The 22,727-nt window shown below is 35.6% G+C and overlaps 1 protein-coding gene across 2 annotated transcripts in view; it reads right to left on the reverse strand.

Moving 5' to 3' along the window:
* Positions 1 to 22,198, reverse strand: part of CSMD1 (CUB and Sushi multiple domains 1) — a 2,624,761-nt gene extending 2,602,563 nt beyond the window's left edge. For both annotated transcript variants that reach the window (XM_056823354.1, XM_007476228.3), the window contains exon 1: positions 21,481 to 22,198. In XM_056823354.1, the coding sequence (XP_056679332.1) occupies positions 21,481 to 21,601 (121 nt within the window). In that variant the 5' untranslated portion in view covers positions 21,602 to 22,198. The remainder of the gene's footprint in view (positions 1 to 21,480) is intronic.
* Between the last annotated feature and the right edge of the window lie 529 nt (positions 22,199 to 22,727).

Consider the following 22,727-nt stretch of genomic DNA (forward strand, 5'->3'; position numbering starts at 1 on the left):
GAATGACAAGTCATGTGAGAATATACAGTTCAGTTCTTGGATGGCTCCAATGTTTTATGATTGATGTATCTATTAAAATATTTTATTTTTTCCAATTTCACTTAAAATCAAATTTAATATTCCTTTTTAAAAAATTTTGAGTTTCAAATTCTCCCCTTTCCTCCTTTCTTTCACTCTATGGTGGATGAATCTTCATACATCTATTTCTTGATTATCTGCTTTCCTTCTTGTATAACTTATGACTCAATTTCTACTCTCAAATGCTGTCTTTCAAAAAGGTTCAATACTAGCATATAATTTCAAAGCAAAATACTTCAAAGCATTGATATACCTATATGTTGGCATATATGGGCAGAGAAATATAGATAGTGCAGGAGATAAAGATAGAAATGGAGATGGGTTTAGGGATCCCTATTTAAATCTGCTTCTATAAATGCAGATCAGCACTTTCTCTGCAACATGTAATATTAGAAAAGATCTTGGTATACTTAGTGGTTAAATGATCTGACCATGATCCCAAAATCAGTATAAATTAAAAAAAAGTTTGAATCTTGACTCCAATATAAATGTGAGCACAGATTTAGATAGCATAGATATATATATGTAATATATATGTAATATTTTGCACATGCAAGTGCAGATATAGAATTTCAAACAAAAATACAATAAAGAGAACATTGCTCCTTGAAAATAATAAAAACAATTCACATTTCTATATTCCATCAATCAATGAACATTTATTGCCTTCTTGTTCTAGCTTGTTCTAGCATCATTTGCGGTAATGATACAAAAACACAATATAAAAACATCCCCTGAACTCAGGAAGCTGACATTCTAATTGGTCAACAATATATACAAAATACATAAAAAATAATCCATCATAATTTTGAGAGGAAATGTTCTTTTAACAAGCTTGAAAGGTCATGAAAGGTTTCATGAAAAAGGTGGTGCCTGAGTTGAATCTTGAAGGAAAACAGGAATTGAACAGTACTGAGATGAGTAAGGAATGCCCTCCAAACAATGGAAACAAACACTGCAAAGATATGGACAGAGAAGGGGGGGAGCATCATGCTAATAAAACAGCAAATAAATCAGTGAGACAGGTTTCCAAAATGATTTTTCCATAAGCACCAGTGGCACTGAATGAGTAAACATGATCATTTTCATTTAATATATGAGGAATTTTAGAAATTTTTAAGAGATAATACAAAACTCCTATATTTTGAATATAGAGTTCTATCCTTTCTCTTTGAAACCTACCCTTATTTCACTAAACTCAGATTCATCTTATATATTTTTTCTTTTTAAAAAACTCTGCTTAATTAATTGAAAGTAAAATGAAAAAATTAGAATATACCTGCAATGCCTCCAAATGGACATATGATTTAACAACACTGCTCACAAGTTCTAGGCATGTCATGAACACACTTTAATGTCCACATATAAGAGCCAAAGCAAAAAACAGATGTAATTCCACAGGATACAGGTTTTTTTTAAACACATTTAGCAAGTTTATTCTTTCATACAACACTTATTTGAATGAAGTTTTATTTCAGAACTAAAAATGATGTGGTAGGTATTTTGTATGTGTATTCCCACCACCAATCTACTTCTTTATCAAATATTCATTTAAGTAAGTGCCACTTTAGCAAGGCTGTATTCGAAGATACATTGAGATGCATTGCCAGTCACTTCAATAGAAGGAAGCAAGCCAGGGAGTGAGAAGTGAGCTGTAGTATCCAAGTGATCTTAGAATGAGAGTGTATGTTGCTGTCTTTTCTTCCTGAAAACGCAATTTATCAGATGTCTCACATGTATACTTATATGGACCTTAGTAAGTGGTTTGTGAACTGTATATTTTTATACACTATTGACTATCAACTTTGATTTTAGATTATGTCTCAGCGTGGAATGTGGAATGCTTTTGTGATTGTCCCTGTATTTATGTTATTTAATGTAGACAAAGACCATTTGGACCTTAAGGTGTTCAGTATTTTCCAATTCAGTTTCCTAAAAGTAGATGTTTAAAGTGATTATGCCAATAACTGATAGGGTTATTGAATGAGCAAATACAATATAGTATAGATATGAGGGAATGAGCACTAGGCTTGGAATGAAAGGGGCTGAATTTGAATATTGATTCCACTCTTTAATCCCTGTGCCACCCAAAGTTAGTCTCATTCTAGCTATGTGACCATGGGCAAGTTACTTACCTCTTTTTCCTCAGTCTTTTCATCTCTAAGATAGGGACAAAAAGGTGTTAAATTTTCAGTGAGAATTTACAATTTGAGAATCAGAAAATGCTATAAATAAGGGCTTGATTTTTTGTTCTGTTGATCACCTAGACTAAATAAAATGATGGAGAAAGTGTTAATGATATAGATTAACCTGAAAAGTGTGTCATGTGTTAATTTCTACCTATAAAGACAATTGTTAAATATTTATGACCATATACCTGGGTAAGGAATTTGGATTAGACAGCCTCTGAGTTTCATTGTGATGTAAATCTATCTGTTATCCTATGATCACTTTAAAAAGAAAATAAAAATAGAGTGTGTACTAGATGAACTTTACCATCCTTGATGACTCTAAATATTTTTATTCAAGGACAGACTGCAAACTAACTCAATAGCTATAACTTACTAGTTAAGTCAGCAAAAATAAGCAAACATCCAGAACACATATAGTAACAAATTATCTAGTTCAACCTCTTCCTTTCATAAATGAGGAAACTGAGTCTCAGGGGAAGAAAGTAATTTTCTCAAGGTCAAGCCTCTTTGGGTAGGAAGAAATGGGATTATATTTGGAATATGTAATATAGGATCTCTGCTTAATGATCAAATTGGGGATACCCACATGAAAGGACCTTCAACCATTCAAATTTGTCTACCACAAGTTTGAAAATCTAAATTGTGTGACCAATGTTTTGAAATGTGTTGCTAAAATTAATGGATGACAATTCAGAGTAAAGCAGCTGGTTCAACAAAAATTTCATTGTAAGCTTTTTGAGAAAAATAATTGTTTCATTTTCATTTTCCTATTCCCAATGCAATCTAGTACTTTGCAACACTATTTTAGCTGAGGTTTTTTAAAATTAGTGGTATTTTTCAAATGGAGTTGACATGAACAACAATTAAAGAAAAATATAATTTTTAGTTAAAAAATGTTGATATCATTGAATTTTGTCCTAATCTTTTGGGATACTATTATAATAAAAGCACCAATAGCAATAATAACTAGCATGAAATAGTGATTTAATGTTTTCAGAGAATTTTACAAAAAATTATTTTATCCTCAAGTCAACACTCAGTTATAGGAGCTATAATTATTGTCCCCAATTTATAGGTGAGGAAACTAAAGCAGAAATCAAATGACTTGTCCAAGATTACAAACCTGAGATATATCTGGAAATGAATTTCAATTCAAGTGTTTCTAAGTCTTGTTTCAGGGCTTCATTCACTGTAGTACCTATCTGCATCTGATTTATAATAGTCTAATAAATGTATAGATTAATAAGAATAATTTAAAATGTTTCTGTCCTATTTTATTATTTTCATTTTCTAAACCTTCAGGAATTGCAATGAATACAAATAATATGATGGCTTTAGGAACTGACTTGATTAATTGGTACAGAATTAAATAGCTTCACCCATAAGGATAAAGCCTGACATAAGGTAATTTGAAGGAAGGACATAAGACACAGTCAGAGAATTAGGGTTTAAATTCAATTTCTATAAAGGATTCTCATGTGAGTTTGGGCAAATCTTATCTTGTTTCTTGGCCTAGATCATCAGTAAAAGAAAAATATAGACCTTGATTAAATGAACACTAAAAGACTCTTCTAACTCTGACCTGCTATAGTTTTCTATAATTGAAAACATTTTTAAAGCTTTTGTCTTCTTAAAAGAGGCTGAGTATCCTGAAATATAGTCATGATAATCCCACTATTCATAATCTGGTGAGATCACATCTGAGATACAATGATAATTAATAAATGATACATATTTAGTAAGGACATGGATAATGCAGAGTGTACCTAAAAGAAATCTCATCAGATATTTTTTGGAAGGGTGGCTTGATTATTTCAACAACTGCTCATGTCAATTAAATTTTAAACCAATCTTCCCCAAGATTGGTTCACTAAAGAATCAGAATTCCATTTAAATTGAACTTTATTCTTTAGCTCAAGAAATTATGAATTCAATTTCTTCCAAATATTATTTAGTTTCCAATAAATACTTCTGATTTTATGAAAAAAAAACAGTTTGCTTAATTGTTATTTAAAATAGTAACTCTATAGTTTAAAGTTGAAACATTTAAGATATTTTCTAAAATGGGGATTTCAAGGTCACAAAAAAGCCTTTATTTCTATTACTAGATATCAAATAGATATTTAATTAATAGCACATTTTCTTTTGAAATAATTCTATAGTTCATTTTAATCATCAAATTAAAAATCCAACTGTTTTTCTAAGTTGTTTACCTTGTCAAGTTATCACATTAACTCCAGATCGAATATCAAATCAATGTTACAGAAATCCAAGGATTTAAGGAATCAGCTGACATAATATATTTCATTAGTTTCCAAGAATACTATAGTACTTATGAGAAAACAAGTGAAGAAATTATAAATATTATTTCACATTTATACAAATAAATTAGCATAAATAAATATTCTGTTATATTTCAAAATAATATCTGTAGTTATTAGAGTTATTTATCAGAGTTACAAAAGCTGTTGTCATACTGTGATGATTTACATCTTGAATTGGATGGCTATTTTCTACCTGATAGGTATATAAATATATAAATATATATATATATTTATATATTTATATACCTATTAGGTATATAAATATATATAGTATGATGATGAGTTCCACATAAGATTTCCAAAACATGCTTAGGCAAGCACTGGTACCACTGGTCTACCATTTAACCAGGAACATACCCCTGCCAGTTTCTTACTATTTTCCACAGGCAAACTTGTCTCCACATTTAAACATATGTTTCTTTCCTAGGAGAAGCTCTTAGCTAGCTTTCTACCTTTTTTATTTGAAAGTTATCTCCCAGCTCCAATTCTGCCAAAAAGAGAGATGGATCATAGATTTAGAGCTAGAATGGATCTTTAAGATCATCTATTCCAAATCCTTTATATATATATATTTTTTTTTTGAAAGATTGGTTGACTTCACCATGGTCATGGGGTCATTAAATGGTAGTTTTGGGTTTCAAATCCAGGTCATCTGATATAAAATCCAACAATATTTCTACTGCACCAGAAAATCCCTTCTTAAGGACAGAAAAGTTTATCTTGGAGCAGGGAAGACTTAAGTTGCCCTTTCCTGTATAAAGAATTGTATGTGTAAGAGAAATTCAACTTATTCAGTTTGGTAGAGGACTGAACTAAAAGAAAGGGGTGGAAGTTGCAGAAAAGCAAATTTATTATAGAAACAAGGCAAAAATCTGAAAGTAAGGAGGGCTTCCCCAAAATGAAATGAGCATTTTAAGAAGAGAAAATTCTATATCACTAGAGTCTCCTAAAGGGAAGTGAATGGTCATTTGTATATTTTGTTATAAAAAATTTAAGGGCTTGTTATTTTTTGACTGAATGACCTCTGAGACCTACCTCAAGTCTGAGATTTTCTGAAATTCTATGTAGAAAATTAATCTTTATCTCTTGAGTTGATTGCTTGCTTTGGATCTCTTGTGTGGAAAGAATGCATTCCAAGGAAGGATAACTTCCCATTAATTTGTTCAAAATTATCCTAATTCAAAATTATACTTGTCATAATAATATTCTTTATCAATACTGAATATAAATATAAACCATTACCATATTAATTTTTAAATAGTGATACTTCATTTTATATCACATTCATTTCCCAATATGCAACTCCCCTTCTCTTATTCAGAGCGATATTCCTAGTAACAAAGAATAAAACAAATTTTAAAAAACATCAGCAAAAGTAACCAATTTATCAACAATCCTTCAAAATGCAATATTGATCCCTATAATGTTCCCTGCTGTAAAGTTGTGAGGGAAATAAATATATTTTCACATCTAATTTTGGAATCAAATTACCAATTGCATTTTTCTGTTGTTTTTTTCTGTTCACATAGTGGTGGATCTATGTGTGTTTTTTCTAGCCTATATACTTAATAGAGTATCAGTACATATGATTCTTCTCAAACTTATATGAATTCTTTTTTTATTATTCAATTCTTACAGTGTAATAATATACCATTACATTTAAAAGCTAATTTTTGTTTAGCCGTTCCCCAATTGATGGACATACACTTTGTTTTTTGCTATTCCAAATTGTTCTGCTATAAGTATGTTGAGATACATCATACCATGCCCTACTGATTATGAAACTTTTCTAATTATTGATATCTATTCTTTGTCATCTAATTAAAATTGTTTACCAGTAACTACTAGTGAAACTTGGACATTTTGATTACAACAGTCTTTGGATGTAATTATTCTAATTTATTCACACTTCTCTTTTTCCCATTGATGTCTGGACCTAAGGACTATCATTTTTTTAAATCACTCCTGAGAGAAATAAGATTTAGATTTAGAAAGTTATATGCAGATAAGTTTAATTCATTCTTCTTTTTATCACTAAGAGTTGTCAATAGTTCTTCTAATCCTCTTCCCATCTGTGCATTATCAATAAAATGCATTTAGTTTGAATGCTTGAAAGCTTCTTATGCTCCAAAGACTATTTCAACATCCCATTTCAGAGAAAGTGTGGTTCAGCTGAAAGAATAGTGGCCTTGAATCAGAAAGACCCTACCTCTGAATTTTACTAACTGTACGAACATGTACAATTTACATGAACTCTCTGAACTTTGATTTCCCTATTTGTTGATTTTTCTAGTAACAACAAAAAAAAAAAACAAAAACAAAAGAAAAAACATCAAAAAGGAAACTTATTTATTACAGCTCTACAATATTCACCATTCTATACCTATAGTGTTCCCTGCTGTAAAGATGTGGGGGAAGTACATTTTCACTTCTATGTTTGGGATAAAACTATCAAATGCATTTTTCTGTTGTTTGTTCTCTTCACAGAGTGGTAGATCTATGTGTAATTTCTATCCTATTTACTTAATAGAATATCAGCACATATAAATCTTCTGTGCTTCTTTTTATCCTGTATGTAACTTATTTATATTTGCTTGCATGTTATCTCCCCCCAATAGACTTTGAGCACCTTGAAAAATAGAACTGTCTCCTTCCTTTCTTTGTACTCTCAGTGCTTAGAACAGTGCCTGACATATTCTAGGTATTAGAGAAACATCCAGTGACTGACCGACTCATCTGAAAAAGGAGGATAATAGACAGGAGGCCTATATCACAGAGTCATTGTGAAGATTAAGTGAAATGTTGTATCTAAATTACTTTGCAAACCGTACAGTATTACATAAATGTCAGTTACGCTCAAAAAAGGTCAATACAGCCAAACACATGACTGGAAAACAAAGCACTGAATTAAATGTGGAGGTAAAAAAATAAATATAAGGGATGTAGCACTGTTGAGTGGAAAGATTATGAGACTGATATTCACCAGCACTGACTTCTAGCCTGGCACCTGATCTTTCTTATCCCTGTGCTCTTAGGCAAATTCTTTAACCTCTTAGTCTCAGTTTCCTCATCTGAAGCAGGTAGGCAGCCCGAAAGAGAGTGAGCCTGGAGTCTTGAATACCTGATTTAAATCTAACCTCAGATAATTAATATCTCTGTGAGTCATGTAGCTGGGCAAGCCATTTAACATCTGAGTGTCTAATCTGACTCAAGTGTAAAATGGTGATTAAAAATAGAACCTATTTCCCAGTGTGTTTGTGAGAATCAAATGGAATAACATTTATAAAGAACTTAAAATAATACCTGGCATATCGTAGGTAATTAATAAATGCTTGTTGACAAAAAATTGCTGATAGTTTCTTTCCTTTCTGAAAAATGAAGTTTTAGATGAGTTGAACTCTAAGAATCCTTTCTGCAATGAAATTCTTGAATTCATAAGTTTCTTTTCATTTTAAATCCTTCCCTTCCCTCTTAGAATCAATACTGTATATATTGATTCTAGCGCAGAAGATTGGTAAGGGCTAGGCAGTAGGGGTTAAGTCCAGGGTCACACAGCTAGGAAGTATCTAAGGGCAGATTTTAACCTAGGATTTCCTATCTCTAGACCTAGCTCACAATCTACTGAGCCACCTACCTGCCCCCTTTATAAGTTCTTTCACAAAACCCTTGGGATCTGGTCTGTACTTTTACCAAATCTTTGTCAATATGTTCCAGGAACAGCATATCATTCCATTGAGAGAATAACATGTTCCCATCTTCTAATCACATGCCCTAACCCTTTAGCTGTTCCCCATGGCATTGAGTCAAGGAAAGAACAAGAGAGCACACTCTAAGGATTGCAAACTTCTCCCTCTCTCAAGAAAAATCTTTTCTTTTTTTGCTGCTCAACTTTTCCTTCTTCCTGTCCCTGGCCACTTCTTATTTCAAAGAAAGAATGTGGAAAGAGTGTGACGATAAATGGGGTCAAAAAAAGGTGGGTGAATTTTCTTCATTGTGATAAAAAATGCCAAAACACTGACGTGTGTGTGTGTGTGTGTGTATTTTTTTCTTCCTTGCCTGAGGTCCCCATCCCTACAATTTGAAGGTAAGAACCTACTTCACTGAAGAAATGGGCATGCCCTTCAACTTGTCACCCACCAATTTCTATTATTTCATACCAACTCTTTTTAAAAGGACTGCTATTGTTCATCCATCATAAAAATTGAAAGAAAAACACATTTACTCTGAGATATAAATCATTGCTGAAACTTAGATTTGGCTCTAGTGCTTGTACTTTAGGGTCAGAAGAGTCTTCATCTTTTAAATACTCTGACAACATGGTCTTCTGTTTTCCTTCTGGCCACTAAATAGATTGGCAAGAAGGTAATTTTGTAAATTTAGATAGAAAATAAATTAGGTTCTCTTTCCTTATGTTTGTCTCAAAATAAAAAGTGGAGAGATAAAATAGTCATGGAGATCAAAATGACAATTGTAAGTTGACATCTCTGCTGAATAAGCTCTAATATCATAAAAACCATCTTCAAAAAGAGAGGATACAAACACTCAAAGTGCGTGCTGCTGCCTACTGAGAGAGTCATGAAAAAGAAAACACAAGTGAATCAAATAAGCCTGACAGACCTTAGATTTGGATAGGATATTTCAAAGGCAAGTTATTTTGACAAGTTATCCCTTTCCTTAGATGTGAATAAATTTGGTACAGCGGCTTGGAGAAACCCTTTCTGACACCTTCTGTAGGTCATCTCTGTACTAACAGTCACTTCACAAAACATTACTTGAGTTTCCCACGAATAGCTGATGACACTATCAAGGAGTTATATTCTGGGAAATACTCATTCACTTTTTTCTCAATAGATATTTTCTGAATATCTATTTTGTACAAGACACTCAATGTAATCATTAAGTCTCGGGAATGAGGACCCAAAAGATCATCTTGTCCTCCGTATACCTCAATAATAAAAGGACTTCTACATTGGTGGTTAGGTGTTGTGGCAGATAGAAAGAGATTATAGAGAAGAAAGAAGGCTAGAGTTATAATATTGACATTGCTCCTTGGAGCCTTTAAAAAAAATTCTGGCCTTCAATTTCTTGATGAGTAAGATGAAAAGAAGGGACTAGGTGGTTTCTAGGGTAATTTCCATTGAAAGACCTGATCTCTCTTTTAATGGATCACAGAGTTTACTTCAGTAGCTAAGTCACAAGCAAAGTGACTGAAGTTAAATGCAATATAGCTTTAGTGTCTTTTATATATGTATATATGTATAATAATAAATGCAAAGGAATGAAAAGGATATCAAGATATCTCCTGCTTAGGGTGATTAGACAAGCTTTCAGTGAGGCAATAAACTTTGAGGTGAGACATGAAAGACATTAAGAAGTGAAGACGGATGATAGAAAACATTTTGGGTTGATGAGTGGCAGTAACAAAGTCACAAAAGGTAGAAAATACAAATCATGTTTGGGAAATGACTAGAAATATTACTTTTTTTTTTGCCGGGAACTAGCAGTTACCAAATAATGAAAAAGGGAGATTATGCAGGAAAAAATATTTGAGATTGTAAAGAGCTGATTATGAGAGACCTTGAGCGCCATATAAAAAAATCTAAATGTTCTTATTGGGTTCTGGTGAAGCATTACATTTCTTAAGTGAAACTGAAAATAATGCTTTATTAAAATTGATATATTTTTATTTTTCTAATTTATTTGGTTTTTCTTCAGCTGGTTTTATTTGCTGGGTTAGTTTTCATGAGGAGTCAATATCACTAGCCAAAATTGAGGTCTAAAATAATGTAGCTAATAATGGCTAGTATATACATATAACTTTAAGCTTTACAAATATTTCTAGCTATTATTACTATATCATATAAATGAAATATTATTTTTTAAATTTTATTTATTCAATTTAGAACATTATTACTTGGTTACAAGAATCATATTCTTTCCCTCCCTCCACTCCCCTCACCCCTTCCCGTAGCTGACAAGTAATTCCACTGGGTTTTACGTGTGTCCTTGATGAGAACCTATTTCCATGTTGTTGATGTTTGCACTAGGATGTTCATTTAGAGTCAACATACCCTATCATATCCCCCTCAACCCATGTAACAAGCAGTTGTTTTTCTTCTGTGTTTCTACTCCCACAGTTCTTCCTCTGACCATGGAACATGTTCTTTCTCTTAGATCCTTCCAAGTTGTTCAGGATCACTAAAATGCAATATTCTTATGTATAACTACTTATTCTTACAACAACCCTGAAAGAGAAAATTCTGTATCATCCCCATTTTACAGATGAGGAAACTGAGGCAGATAGCAGTTAAGTGACTTGCCCAGGGTCACATAGGCAGTTAGTGACTGAGGACAAATTTAAAATGACATACATATATTTTTTTTTCTTAAAGATTGTCAGTGCATAATATGAGGGTAAAATCATGAGGGGGGATATTAGAGGCAGTGAAAGCAGTAGGGAAGCCATCACAATAGTCTAGGGAAGAAAAAATAAATGATGACAATGAAAATGGGAATGGAAAAGATGTCTGCAAAAATATTTTGAAAGAATTAATATAAATTCACGTTTGATGAATATAAGGGTGAGAGACCATATCAAAATATAGGAACTGAGTGACTAAGTACTATTCATACAAATGGAAGAGTCAAATCAAGTACATGGCATAGTAGACTACTGGATAAAGTTCATATGTGGTCCTAGTTACTTATTAGCTGTGTGACCCTGGGTTACTCATTTAACCTCTCACATTTTCCTTAAATGTAAGAGGAGGATAATTATATCACCTACCTTACAAGCTTCTTGTGAGGATCAAATGACATTTTTAACATGCTCACCAGAGTAACCAATACTGTATGTCTATTTCCAACTTCTAAGAACAAATACATAGGTGCATTAATATATGATTATTTTTTCTCCCATTTGTGCCTTTTTTTCTTATTATTCCTTATTCGAGGTAGAATATGTAGTAGAAAGTTCTACTTCAAGAGACTTGAAGTCTTTCTTTTTCTTCACTTGTTTTGTTATGAAATGGTGTAATTTCCATTTCCCAAAGTCTTGAGATCTTTCTATATTATGTGTCAGGGGTACAGAGGGCATGACAGAAAGTACAAGCAATAAAATTCTGCATGAGGAAAGGTGCTGATCAAGTTCCTTGTTAATCCCTGGTAACTATGTTCGTCTTGTGGAGATTTCTAGGATGAAATTGAAAAGAGAGTATAATGGAGGTAGAGTGGGAAACATTTACTATTTTTGATTTGGGGATTTTTCTAGCTGAGGTGCCAAACCCATGTGATATCCTGTCCTATCTCTATATAGCAATAGGTTCCAAGGCAGAAAAATGGTAAGGGTCAGATAATAAGGGTTAAGTGCCCAGAGTCACACAACTAGGAAGTGTCTAAGGCTACATTTGAATCCAGGACCTTCTGTCTCCAAGCCTGGTTCTCTATCCACTGAGCCACCTAGTTGATCCCTGACCCTAATATTTTCATGTGATAGAATGTGCTCTGAAATTAGGAGCCAGAAGGCAAGTCACTATAATTCTTCTGGGTCTTCATTTTCTAGTTTATAAAATAAGAAACTTTAAGATCATTACAGTTTTCTCTTTATAAAATGATTCCCTTAATGAAACTGCCTCAGAATATTGAATTTCAAAGCCAGTTTTCTATCTATAGTGACAGTCTGCCTCTCATTTTATTTCATAGTCAAAATAAAATGGGGAGGGGAGATGTTATAGAAATTTGGGGAGGATTTGAGCATACCTAAGGAAATGATCCTTTGGCTCAATTTCTCATATAAAATAATTGGACTAATTCAGTAAAAAGAAAAAACAAAAGCACTACATGTATACTTACTTATCAATATCTAGAATTTGACACTTCTCTAGTGACTTGATCCAGTCTAGTGTTCACAAAATGAAAATGTATGTGAATTTCAACTTCATTCAAAAATTTTAGGACATCCACATGTGAATCTTCCTTTGTCAGGTACACAGAAAGCAACCTTATGCAGCAATTAATCATTTATGAAAAGATCAAGTCACTTCTTTCAATTCAAGAAAATGTTTCTCAAAGTATATGAAATATTCTCCATTCAGAAAATGATAACACAGAACTCCCAATATTTATATACATATATGTATACATACATATATTCAATTTTTATAATTTACATATCAATAACAATAAATGAATAAATGAATAAAACTGACAATGAAAGTGCACTTATATATAAAAAAACACATCACTAGCATGTGTCAGAGTCAGGATTTAAAGCCAAGTGCTCCACACTCCAAGTCTGACTTTTTATCCACTCTATTATGTTGTTTCTTTTTTCTGAACTTTGTAGCATAGATATTATTGAAACCCTAATTTTATAGAAAAGGAAATTGAGGTTAAGGAACTTCAAATGACTTATAATCATCATCCACTAGTAATTGAGGATTATGTTGTCCAGAACTCAATCAATTATGCTGCCTACCCACTCCCCTTGGCCTTCAGAGCATACTATCAACTCTCCTAAATACAAAGAGAGATATAATATGACATTAACATAACATTGTTCAGATATATAAAAATTGTTCTTAGAAACATTACTGAAAATTTTTAAAGTAATAGTTCTCCTTTTTAGATGGAAAATGTACAACTGTTTTATTGATAAACCAATGGAAGTTGTTTGAATCAAATCAACATAGAACTTTGAAGATAAAGACACTTATGATGAAGAAGAAATATTGAGAAATTATTTTGGGGTCTTCTAAACATAGTATATTTACTGTGAAAATGGTGGATAAATAAAAGTAACCTTAGTAGTTAAAATGATTTGACATCAATTGTTTGAACATTTGATTTGCAGACCCCTGAGGCCAATGATTTTTCACTCTAGTGTGGCAAGTAGCTAGTGAATTTTGATGGTAGTTTTGATTATCACTATGTTGACCTCGAGTCATGTTTGAATTACCTTTACCAAATAAGTGAGGAAGACTCCCTTTATTTCAGGCTATTAGGAAGATTTTCTAGTGTGAAAAAGCCATTGCTTTTTGGGAAAGTGATTTTATCAGTTTAATTACATTTACCAAACATTACTACCTATTATGTTCAAAATAATTGTCTTCTACAAGCAACTATCAGTTTTCAAAAAAATATAGTTACTAGATAATTTATTCAACATTGTACCAATCAAATGCCCATTTTCTGACAATAATGGTTCTAAGACCATTAAACTGACTGACAAAATCTTACAATGCTCTGGCTATGGAAAATAAAACTTTGAGTTTACATATAAATTATCCCATTATAATTCAATATCTTGGAATTTGTAGATATCGATTATGAATGTGTACTCCAAATATGCAAATGTTGCTTTTCAAGTATTTATATTTGAATTACTCTCAAATGCTATCTATGTTGGATAGAATTGGCAATAAAGAACATTTTGGTGACCTTTTCAACTGATTATGATTTGAATTCAAAGATTTTTTGGGAATCTAATAATTAAGTGTTTTAATAATTGAAATATTATGAACATTTGAGGCTCAGTGAAATCAGATGATTTTTTAATATTTTCCTCATCTTTTCACCAGTTATTTAATTGGGATGGTCAATTATAACATCTGTCTCTGCTTTTTCTTAATAGTCTCATAAGCTAAAACAGTGTAAATCATAATCAAGATTGCAATTATGTTGAAAATACATCAGTGACAAGAATTTAATTGTATTTATCTTATATAGGGTATTCATGCAAGTATTTCTTCATTTAATAGTTGATTTCTAAATTTAGATAAATGTTACCATCATAGGTCAATGTAATAACACTAGGACTAATCCAAGTTAATTTGTTGAAACAGTTATTCTTCACTGAAATATTTACAGCATATTCAGTATAGTTTTTTTTTTTTTTAAATTAGACAGGCTGCCTCATAGATGACTGAAATCTTTCATCCGGTTAGAACAAAGATGTTTGAGGACAAAGCAAGATCTTTCTGCTTTCCTCAGGCACTGATGGCATTTGTCCCTCTCTCAGAAATTACTGGTTGATACAAATGGTTTGAAGGAAATTGCAGCTGAAATTGAAAAGGAGACAAAAAACAACAAAACCAAATACATTCACATTCTGTTCTGTATACAAAGAAACTGATCTGTAGATAAATAATCTGTACTATTCCCACAAAGCTTACTTTACCATTTAATAATGGCAAAATTAACACCAGTCTAAGGCATGTGCTTTTTAAATCCATCATTCCTATGTGAAGCTTTCAAAATATTTTAATTTCAAATGTGAAGACAATATCCCGACTTAAAAGTAGACCTACTGATTAATAAACAGATATTTTGCCATGTTAGGTCCCTTAATCAATAGAATAATTTAAAAAATATAAACTACTTGTCTTTTATGATGCAAGTTCCTCAAGTCACCAAGCATATATTAAGGACATAAAGATCAATTCAGTTTTTTTTTTTTTTTTAAGTCTGGTGTTAATGAGGTCAAGGTAAAGAGTTTACCACCTTAAAAACCAATTTGTGTGAAGAACATTTCTGTGATAGGTCAACTTTTAGGAAGGAAAATAAAAACATGGTAGTATTCTATAACTATAACTATAACTGAACACTTCTCATTCTGCTTTTCAAATCCATTATATTAGCTACAAGAGTTATCAGAGGACAGTGTGGATAGCTTAATGTAAGCTTTCTCCACTACCAAATCAAGTAATGAAAAGTACATGCCTATTCAAAGTGAGCTGTTGTATGTAAAATACAAAAATCAGGATTTTTTTATACTATACACTGTCATAGCCACTGCCAAGATAAATTTTAACACCAAGTCCAAAGGTTTAGAATATTGGAGGTCCAGGAAATCATGGAACATTAATAAAAATCTTCCTCCCTCAGCATCTAAAACCATTCAAATTTATTCAAAGTCAATTATCTCTATGACAAAAATTACATAATTCAGTGTATTCCCTACATCTAGCATACCTTCCCTATCAATTCTTCAAAATTAAAAAATTAAGCATCTTTTAATGCCCATTGTCAATTTACCCTTTCCTATGGGATATTCCTTCCCTTCAATATAATTATAAGAGATTCATGTTCATTTTAACCATCATAACTCATTGTCACACATATTATACTCTAGCCCATTTTATATTTGGCTGTAGAATTTATCTTCCCCATATTTTAACTGAAATACTCTTGAAGTCAGAGACTGGTTCTTATTTGCGTTATAATAACTTCAGTGTCCAGCACAGCATCTTGTTGGTAGAATCCTTCAATTAGATTTCCTTATATTAATTACATTAAGAACAGATTACAGGGTGTGACAGTTTTACTTTTCTATTACACACACTTTATATAATTAAACTGGAGAAAGTTGTCAATGTAAAAATGTATTCCAGCTTTTTACGCATGCAAACTTTAATGACTTTATGAATTGAAGTTACTTTTGAGTCCAATGAGTGAATATTTACTGCATAGTTGCTTAATCTATTATATTTATCATAGAATCATAGGTTCAGAGTTAGAAGGGATCTTAGGGGTCATTAATTTAACCCTCACAGATTACAGATGAAGAAATTGAGGCAGAGGAGATAAGTGATTTTTGTGTAGTCCCGGTCTTAATGTCTAAGGCAAGACTTGGAGGCAAGTGTGATTTCAAATGAAGTATACTGCTCCTATAATACTATATATATATATATATATATATATACAATTGATTAATATATATACATATATATATATTAATCAATTGTTAACATATTCATTGAGCTCTATAGTAATAACTGTGTTTTTTGCTTTGTTTTATATCTCTTCATGAATCGAAGACTTCTTCTGAGAGTTTACCTTAAATTTTGAAGACGATTTAAAGAATAAGAAAAATGTCCTCATTAAAATAATATTATGCATTTGAAAATGTTAATGACTATACTCTTGATAATTCTCTTAATAGAATCTGACCCATCTCATGCATATCATATGGACATCATATTTCTCATAATATTTCCCCTACATTGGTGATGGTTGAAAGCTGGATGAGGTCTACTTGTTTGATATTTCTTGAGATTTTTAAAAATGCACTCGTTCAGTAATGCAGAATGCTAATCTGTTCAAGTTTCCCAAGGAAGTATTTCCCTTGATTCTCTTTTTACCAGTAAAATCCCAAACCATATTTTTTTGTGTGTCCTCCCAAAGCATTGGGAAACATTTTGGAAAGAATCGGATCCATAAAGAAGTGAGAAAAAATAATCATTCAAAAATAGTTTTTTTTTTTTTTAATGAATGTCAGAGTACTGAAAGTTATTTTCAAGAAATGGAAAACGGGGTTAAAAATGGGCCATTATGCAGTCCCTTCTACTTGGTAATCAATTAAGTATATTTAGCAAAAGCAACTGACTCAAGGAAGTGCTCAAATTTAGCAATTCAGATATATGAAGGATTTAACTGCCAGCCTAAACTAATTTGAGCTTCTAAATGGAATTTTTTTTTCATACTTTGATTTCTTATGAGTTGTCTACCTTATTTATTATGGATGATTGGCATTTTGTTGGGTATTAAGGGTTTTAGGAGTTGGATAATTTCCTTAAATTCTCTGTTTGTTATATGGGTGTATGCTTTTGAAATACCTTTCCAAAGGTCTTCCAATGGGCTTGCTGTGACTTCAATTGTGATAGTACATTTACATGAGCAGGATCTCTGTTCCTGTTTAAGTTATATCAGAGCTTATGATGTCTCTGAATTACTGAAATCTCATCACTGTACACAAGCAAGAGTACACAACTAAGCAAAGAACTTTATTTTTTTAAAACAGTACTGCAGTGGGGGACAAGAGAAGAGATATATAATAAAGTTAATAGAAGAAATTATTAAGCAGTTGAGATTTTAATACCAGAGTTGTGTAGCCTCCCTTGACTTGTAATCTTCTCTCCTGCCCTCTACCTACTAAATCAATGATTTAGAAATGGTAGAGAATGAAACAGAGGAGCTAAACGTGTTTCATAGCTTTTCCTTTGGAAGTAAAAGAAGTTCTCCCTTCCACCACAAGCACACACATGTTCAGGCACTGGAGTGAGCATGTGTGCAGACACCTGATGCACACACACACACACACTCCAAAATAAACAGAAAAACAGCCTAAGACTGTCTAGATAAGTTACTTCGTTTTGTGGGTGGGTACAAAATATTCAGGAAGACAAGACAGTTTCTGCTGACAAGAATACTAAGTATCCAGGGCTATCAGGACTGCAGCCAGCTCAAGAAAACAGAGCTCCTCACTGCTTCCAAGGCAGGTCCCTAGCCTGCTCTGGATTTCAGCATCCTCTAGAAAGATGTCTAGACATGCACTGGACAGTCCTTGATCAACTCAATTCTGCTCCCCCCTGGACTCACGCTTAGGGTGTCAACTTAGCCAGGGAGCCCCGCAGGGCACAGTCTGAGCCCACTGGGACCCACATTGTTGCGTAAATTTGTAGTACTGGCTGGGGTTCCCACATCAGTGAAATCATTGCCTGGCAAATGTTGGGAAGGCGAGAGTTGCTGAGATTCTTCCAGAGACCAAAGCCAGAGTGCAGACCCTGGCATTGATAGCTGGGAGTGGGATGCACAGGCTTCATCTACCCCAACTTTGGGCAGCCAGCTGACTAAGTATCAGCCAGCTATTCCAGCCCTCCAATGATCTTGACCCCGTGTCTGGGTTTCTTCATCGTCCCCCGCTACACGCTCCCTTCCCCCATACATACACTCTCGAGCGCACAGTTTCCCCTCTGTCATGGATACAGACCACTGAAATGTCAAGCGCCACTGTGGGCCTTGCTCCAGATAAGACACTGGAGGAGGACACCACAAGCCCACGCAGCCAGAGCAATACTAGCCCGGCGCCCAGGTTGTCCACAGTCCCAAGAGCAGCCAGTACCCTACGCCAGAAATGAACACACACACACACACACACACACACACACACACACACACACACACACACAAAATCTCATAAATACTAGCACAGTCAGATTCAGGTTCAGACAGACTTCCCTTGAATAGAGAAGGGGAAAGTGGACACAGACACCTGTCCGCATCCGTATTTCACTTTTCCTATTCGAACCGAGCATATAGACCGAGCCCAAAGCTACAGACTTTGCCTAGCTTTCCACCTTGAAACAAGTATGTAAGGGGTGGAGGTGGAGTCCGAAGAAGAGAGTCTGAGTCTCAATAATAGCTTCTCCCCTCAGCCAGGCTTTCCCTCCTCTGGGACTTGGCTTCTGGGTCTCCCATTCAACCTCGTCTCGGCCCTGGCTGCTATCCTCAAGCTGCTACTTGGTACTTCCCTTACCCCACCCCCAACTCCACCAAGCGCCCAGCAGTGGCCCAGCAGCCCAGCAGGCGAGGGCCGTGGATGGTGTCTGCAGACACGTGTGTGGATTATTAAACAGCAGCACCAGCCCTAACAGCAGAGGCAGTAGCAGAAGCAGCAAGAAGTCGCCGCTGTCTCCCCTCAGAAACCTCTACTAATTGCAGGGGAAAGGACTAGTGGAAAAGGAACTCTAGTGGGTTCCTGGGAACACTGGGATGGGAGTGAAAGGAGTCAGTGGGTTGGGGCCAGGGCAATAGTGGAGAGGAATGGGATTGGAGGAGATTGAAAGTTTACAGATTTAGGTGGCAGGAATTTCCTCTCCCCCCCCCCCCAAATAATCTGTTGTGTTCTAGCTGAGCTACTCCCCCACACATTCAACACACATACACACACACACACACATACGCACGCACGCGCGGGCGCGCGTTCCAAGCATGACCCTTCCAGTTCTCCACTTATTTTTTCCTTTTTCATTACTAATTCCCAGCAAGTAAAATGAGATCAGAGGTTGCCTAGTGCCCTGGCATTCCCCACTCCCCGGCAGTATCTCAGGAAGAGGAACTGACAGAGATATATTTAAGACCAAAGGGAGCGAATGGACTGAGGGCAAAATCCTCTTGAGCTTCCGCCAGTGTCAGGGTTCAGAGCCCTGGGAAGACTCAGGTTGAGCTCTAAACTGGAGGCATACACCTTTTTGCGCCTTCTCTGATCCTATGAGTCCCCTAGGAAATCACATGTGTGCTCCTCTGTGGATCTATAAAGGGGAATTAAGAGAGAAAAAGGAAGTATGGGGAAGTGAGCGGGGGACAGAAGGAGAAGGAGGAAAAATTGTAAAGTAGAGGAATGGATTGGAGATAAAGGATTTGTCAGGCAGTCCAGCCTTCCCAGTGGAATAGAGTGGAGGGCATGAGAAATAGCAATCCTCAAATCCTTGCATTCCTGATTTGGAGTTTTTCTCTGCCCAGATATAGCTTTACTTTGCCTTGTCAATCACCCCAAAAACTGGAGCAGTAGAAGGACGGGAAAAATGGATGGAAAATAAGATGAAAGAATCCTCTATGTAAGCTTTGTGTTTGCGTGTGTTCAACACTGAGAATGAGTGAGTAATGGACTTTTGACATGATTAAACCGAAAAGGATCAAAACTTCCTTCTCTAGAATTAGAAAGGAATTGGGGTTAGATGTAGATTACTCCATAAGAATTGAAGTAATACTAAGAAAGAATCAGGAAAGGTTCTAAAATCTGGAAATGGGGCCATTTCTCTATTACTGCCCCCACCCTCCAAGTTGAGAGCAGGCACATACACTCCATTTCTCTCAAAGGATATCATTAAAGAGAGGGAAGTGAATCAAGAGGGACTTTGTTGTCCTTTCCAGCTAATAGACAAGTTCAGGAGCTGTTGCCAGTATCTAAGTTTTAGCTCACTTAGATATTTTTTTCTGACTTATTTTAAAGAGAAAATCAAGTTCCTGAAATAAATCTCTCTCTCCCTCTCTCTCTCTCTCTCTCTCTCTCTCTCTCTCTCTCTCTCTCTCTCTCTCTCTCTCTCTCTCTCTCTCTCTCTCTCTCTCTCTCTCTCTCTCTCTCTCTTTCTCTCTCTCCTTTCTCCTTTATATAGATGCATTAATATATAAGACCAATCCTGTGTCAGTGCAATGTGATATAAAACCATCCTGGACCCCCTCTTTTCCTTTCACGCACTTCACCCGTACCAACTTAGAAGGAGTGAAGTCTGGATAGAGGAAGCTGGGGGCGACTTTCTGCATAGCTAGCTACACATTGCACCCCCGGTGCGTTGGAGGTGGGAAAGGAGGTAAGGAGAGGGAGGTAGAAAAGCAGCAGTAATAGCAGTAGAGAGAAAATAGAGTGGGGTGGGAAGGACGGGGAAGGCAAAGCCAGAGTGGATGACTTTCTATTAATATTATATATGTATATATGTATACATATTTATATATTTAAATACCTTCTTAAAAATATTAACTTGTGAGGTCTACTGCTTCTGACCTTACATTTGGAGATTCTATCATGGTCTAGGGGCGGGGGGGTGGTGGTGGTATGATGAAGAGGGTTGGGAAACTGTTGGGAAACTACCTCCGTGTGTTGTCTGAACCGTTTCAGCGCACATCCCTGAAGCATTAGAGCACAGAGACAGCGCAGTTCCTATCCAACTCGTGCTTGGCTCCATTCTCTTGGACAACTCATCATCAACAAATTAGAGAAATGCCTCTAAGCCTAAACCTTGGGGGTTGGGGGGAGGGATGTGTGTGTGTGTGTGTGTGTGTGTGTGTGTGTGTGTGTGTGTGTGTGATACGGAGTCAAGGCAAAAGAAGGTAGGCAGAGAGAGGAATGGAGAGGTAAAAAAAGAGGAAGAAAATGAGGCTCCAAGCTCCTTTCTTGGTCATTGCATTTAACAGGCATCTGGAAAAGGGAGCTATCCAGTGGATACCAGTTACTTGGTTCCCTGGCGACCATGAAAGACACTTGCAATTGGGGAGTCTCCCCTTGTGGGATTTAACCCCTACCCCAATAACAACAACAAGCTGCTTCTTACCCTTCGCTGCAGTGACAAGCCCGGCGCCCAGAAGCAGCAGGAGCGGCAACAGCATTAGCAACAGCAACGGCAGCGACTTGGTCTTCCTCCACGTAGTCATGTCTGCAGTTATTCCACACATAGAAACCAATGGTTCTCCTCAAATGTGACCGTCTCCTCCGAGGAACAGCGGGACTAAGACCGCTGCCAAATAATCACCAAAGGGCAAAGCGAGGAGATGAGAGATCCTGGTCCCGAGACCGCCAGTGCATCCAACGCCTCCTGCAGGACTGGGCGCTCGGCTAGCTTTGCTCTCATAGCATCAAGTCCGGAGCCACTGCAGGGCTGAGCTGCTGAGAGCTGGGATGGGAGAGCCTAGGTAGCTGGCAAGGTCCAAAGCGGGGAATGGAAAGAGCAGAGAGAGAGGGGGCAGAGGCACGCAGGCAAGGAGGCCGAGGGTGGATGGGGGCGGTGGGGAGGAGGGGAGGGAAAAGGAAAGAGATAGAAAGAGGGGGAAGGCAGAGAGAAAAGGCAGCAGGAGAAGAGATCCAACGAGTGTGAGGAGGAGAAGAAGGAGGAGAGAGAGAGAGAGAGAGAGAGAGAGAGAGAGAGAGAGAGAGAGAGAGAGAGAGAGAGAGAGAGAGAGAGAGAGAGAGAGAGAGAAGCAGAAGGGGGAGGGATGTATCCAGACTAGAGAGAACACGGCAAAGAGCACAGTAGACAGACTGCTAACAGTACAAGGAGCTGCTACTGATTCTGGACTCAACCATCCCTTCCCACAGAGAGGGGAATGAAGGTGGTATTGGGGAGGCACAACAATCCCAAACAAACAGACCTAACCTTAGAAAGAGCCCTTTTGCTCACTGCAACATATTGCTTTCTATTCAACTTAATGTTAGTCAGCTACTATGCTTAGGAACATAGACTTGTTGGCTTGTCCAAAGGGGAACACTTCAAAATATATAACCTTAGTGAATAAGCAATGAAATCAGTGACTGGAGGCAAACTAAAGGAGCTGAGTTCGAGGAGGGAAGAGATGCCGTGCCTGTTACACTCTGCCTGCAAAGAAGTATTGACTCTGCCTTCCAAGTCATAAAAAAATAATAAAAATAATGAAGGTGCAGGTGCATTGGTTAAAGGGAGAAAAGAAGGCAGGCTGGACAGCTCCCTGCTATTCTAGGGAAGTTGAAGGAAGAAAGCCATTTTCTAGGCAAAGTAAAAGAAATGTTTCTGACCATATTGTGTATTCTTGCCTCCATTCATCACTT

Source organism: Monodelphis domestica, chromosome 1, assembly GCF_027887165.1.
Source record: "Monodelphis domestica isolate mMonDom1 chromosome 1, mMonDom1.pri, whole genome shotgun sequence".
NCBI lineage: Eukaryota > Metazoa > Chordata > Mammalia > Didelphimorphia > Didelphidae > Monodelphis > Monodelphis domestica.